This window comes from Contarinia nasturtii, unplaced genomic scaffold (genome assembly GCF_009176525.2).
Source record: "Contarinia nasturtii isolate CC-2019 unplaced genomic scaffold, AAFC_CNas_1.1 Cnas_scaffold_5856, whole genome shotgun sequence".
In the NCBI taxonomy this organism is placed as follows: domain Eukaryota; kingdom Metazoa; phylum Arthropoda; class Insecta; order Diptera; family Cecidomyiidae; genus Contarinia; species Contarinia nasturtii.
The window spans coordinates 1-1,239 of record NW_022203123.1 but is presented as its reverse complement, the minus strand read 5'-3'; the positions used below and the strand labels follow the sequence as shown (position 1 = coordinate 1,239).

Sequence of the window (1,239 nt, the reverse complement as noted above, 5' to 3'; positions counted from 1 at the left end):
AGTGCTTAGACATTTGATAAATTTTTTAACAATAAACAACGTCTGAGCACGTTATAACTCATTAAAAAAATCAGTGTCTTTTATTTACAAAGTTCAAAATCAAATGGATCAAATAATATCTACTCTGTACTTTGATTCAGGTGGACAAAATGGATATAAAATTGGAGTAGGGGGCGGATATGGCGCCCACTCTGGTATACACAGTCCACAACACAGTGGAGTTGGTGGTGGATTTGGTGGCCACAATTCTGGATACGGTAGTTTCAAAACTCACTGATATTAAAATTCAAATTCAATAGATCTTAAAACTTCAGTGTTTAGATATTTGATAAAAAAATTAACAATAAACAGCTTCTAAGCATGTTATAACTCATTAAAAAACAGTTTTTTATAATATTAACTCTGCACTTTGATTCAGGTGGACATAATGGATATAAAATTGGAGTTGGTGGTGGATATGGTGGCCTCAATTCTGGATATAGACCACATCGCATTGGTGTGGGGGGTGGTTATGGTGGCCACTCGGGCGGATACGGTAGTGTCGAAACTCACGGATACTAATATTTAAGCTTCAGTGCTTATATGTTTACTATAAAATATTAAACAAATCTGAACAAATGAAACAATTCAGTTTTTTATTTACAAAATTTCAAATCATTGGGTCAAGTAGCCACATTGCTCTGTACTTACATTTAATGCACAAGTTGTATCTGATATTATTAACAAAAATCACCCTTTTCAGCTGATTTGGCGTCGACATTGAATTTGAGAATTGAAAAAAAAATACGTGTATCAAAATCAACGAAAGCCATATCACAATTGCAAAAAAACTAATATGACGGCCTAAGAAGAAAACAATAACATACAGAATATTCTGCAAAAAGACGAATACAAATTTATGTGAGCAAAAACCAATTATACAAACAGACAGCGCAAAGCAGTAGTGTGCGGAGGGGGGGGGGGGGGTAGGGGGGGTTTACCTCCCCCTGTGATTTGGATGAGAATTTATTTTTCGTGAAATTTATTCGAAATTGGTAGGGTTTTTGATTAAAAAAGTGAAGACCTTTTTTTTTTGTTTTTTTTTTAGCTCATCAATGTAGAAAATTGAGGAAAATTCTTTAAATTTGCTAGGGTTTTTGGCTCCGAGAGATTTTTTTCCGATTTGCTAGGGTTTTTCGCGGAGAAAATTCTTTCGATTTGCTAGGGATTTTCGCCTCAAAAAGTGACTTCCAAAAAAAA

General features: G+C 34.4%; 1 protein-coding gene across 1 annotated transcript; it reads left to right on the top strand.

Annotated features, from left to right (window-relative positions):
* The first annotated feature begins 7 nt into the window (after positions 1 to 7).
* On the top strand, positions 8 to 626 carry LOC116351617 (glycine-rich RNA-binding protein 2-like). Its single transcript, XM_031783742.1, has 2 exons — positions 8 to 257; positions 419 to 626. The coding sequence occupies exons 1-2, from the start codon at positions 104 to 106 to the stop codon at positions 559 to 561; spliced, it is 297 nt and encodes a 98-aa protein (XP_031639602.1). The 5' UTR covers positions 8 to 103; the 3' UTR covers positions 562 to 626.
* Positions 627 to 1,239: the final 613 nt, after the last annotated feature.

Bases quoted from the DNA above. Each gene is read 5' to 3' on its own strand.
- LOC116351617 (XM_031783742.1), top strand. From the start codon at position 104: ATGGATCAAATAATATCTACTCTGTACTTTGATTCAGGTGGACAAAAT. The intron at 258-418 runs GTAGTTTCAAAA...ACTTTGATTCAG, and splicing joins TGGCCACAATTCTGGATACG to GTGGACATAATGGATATAAA.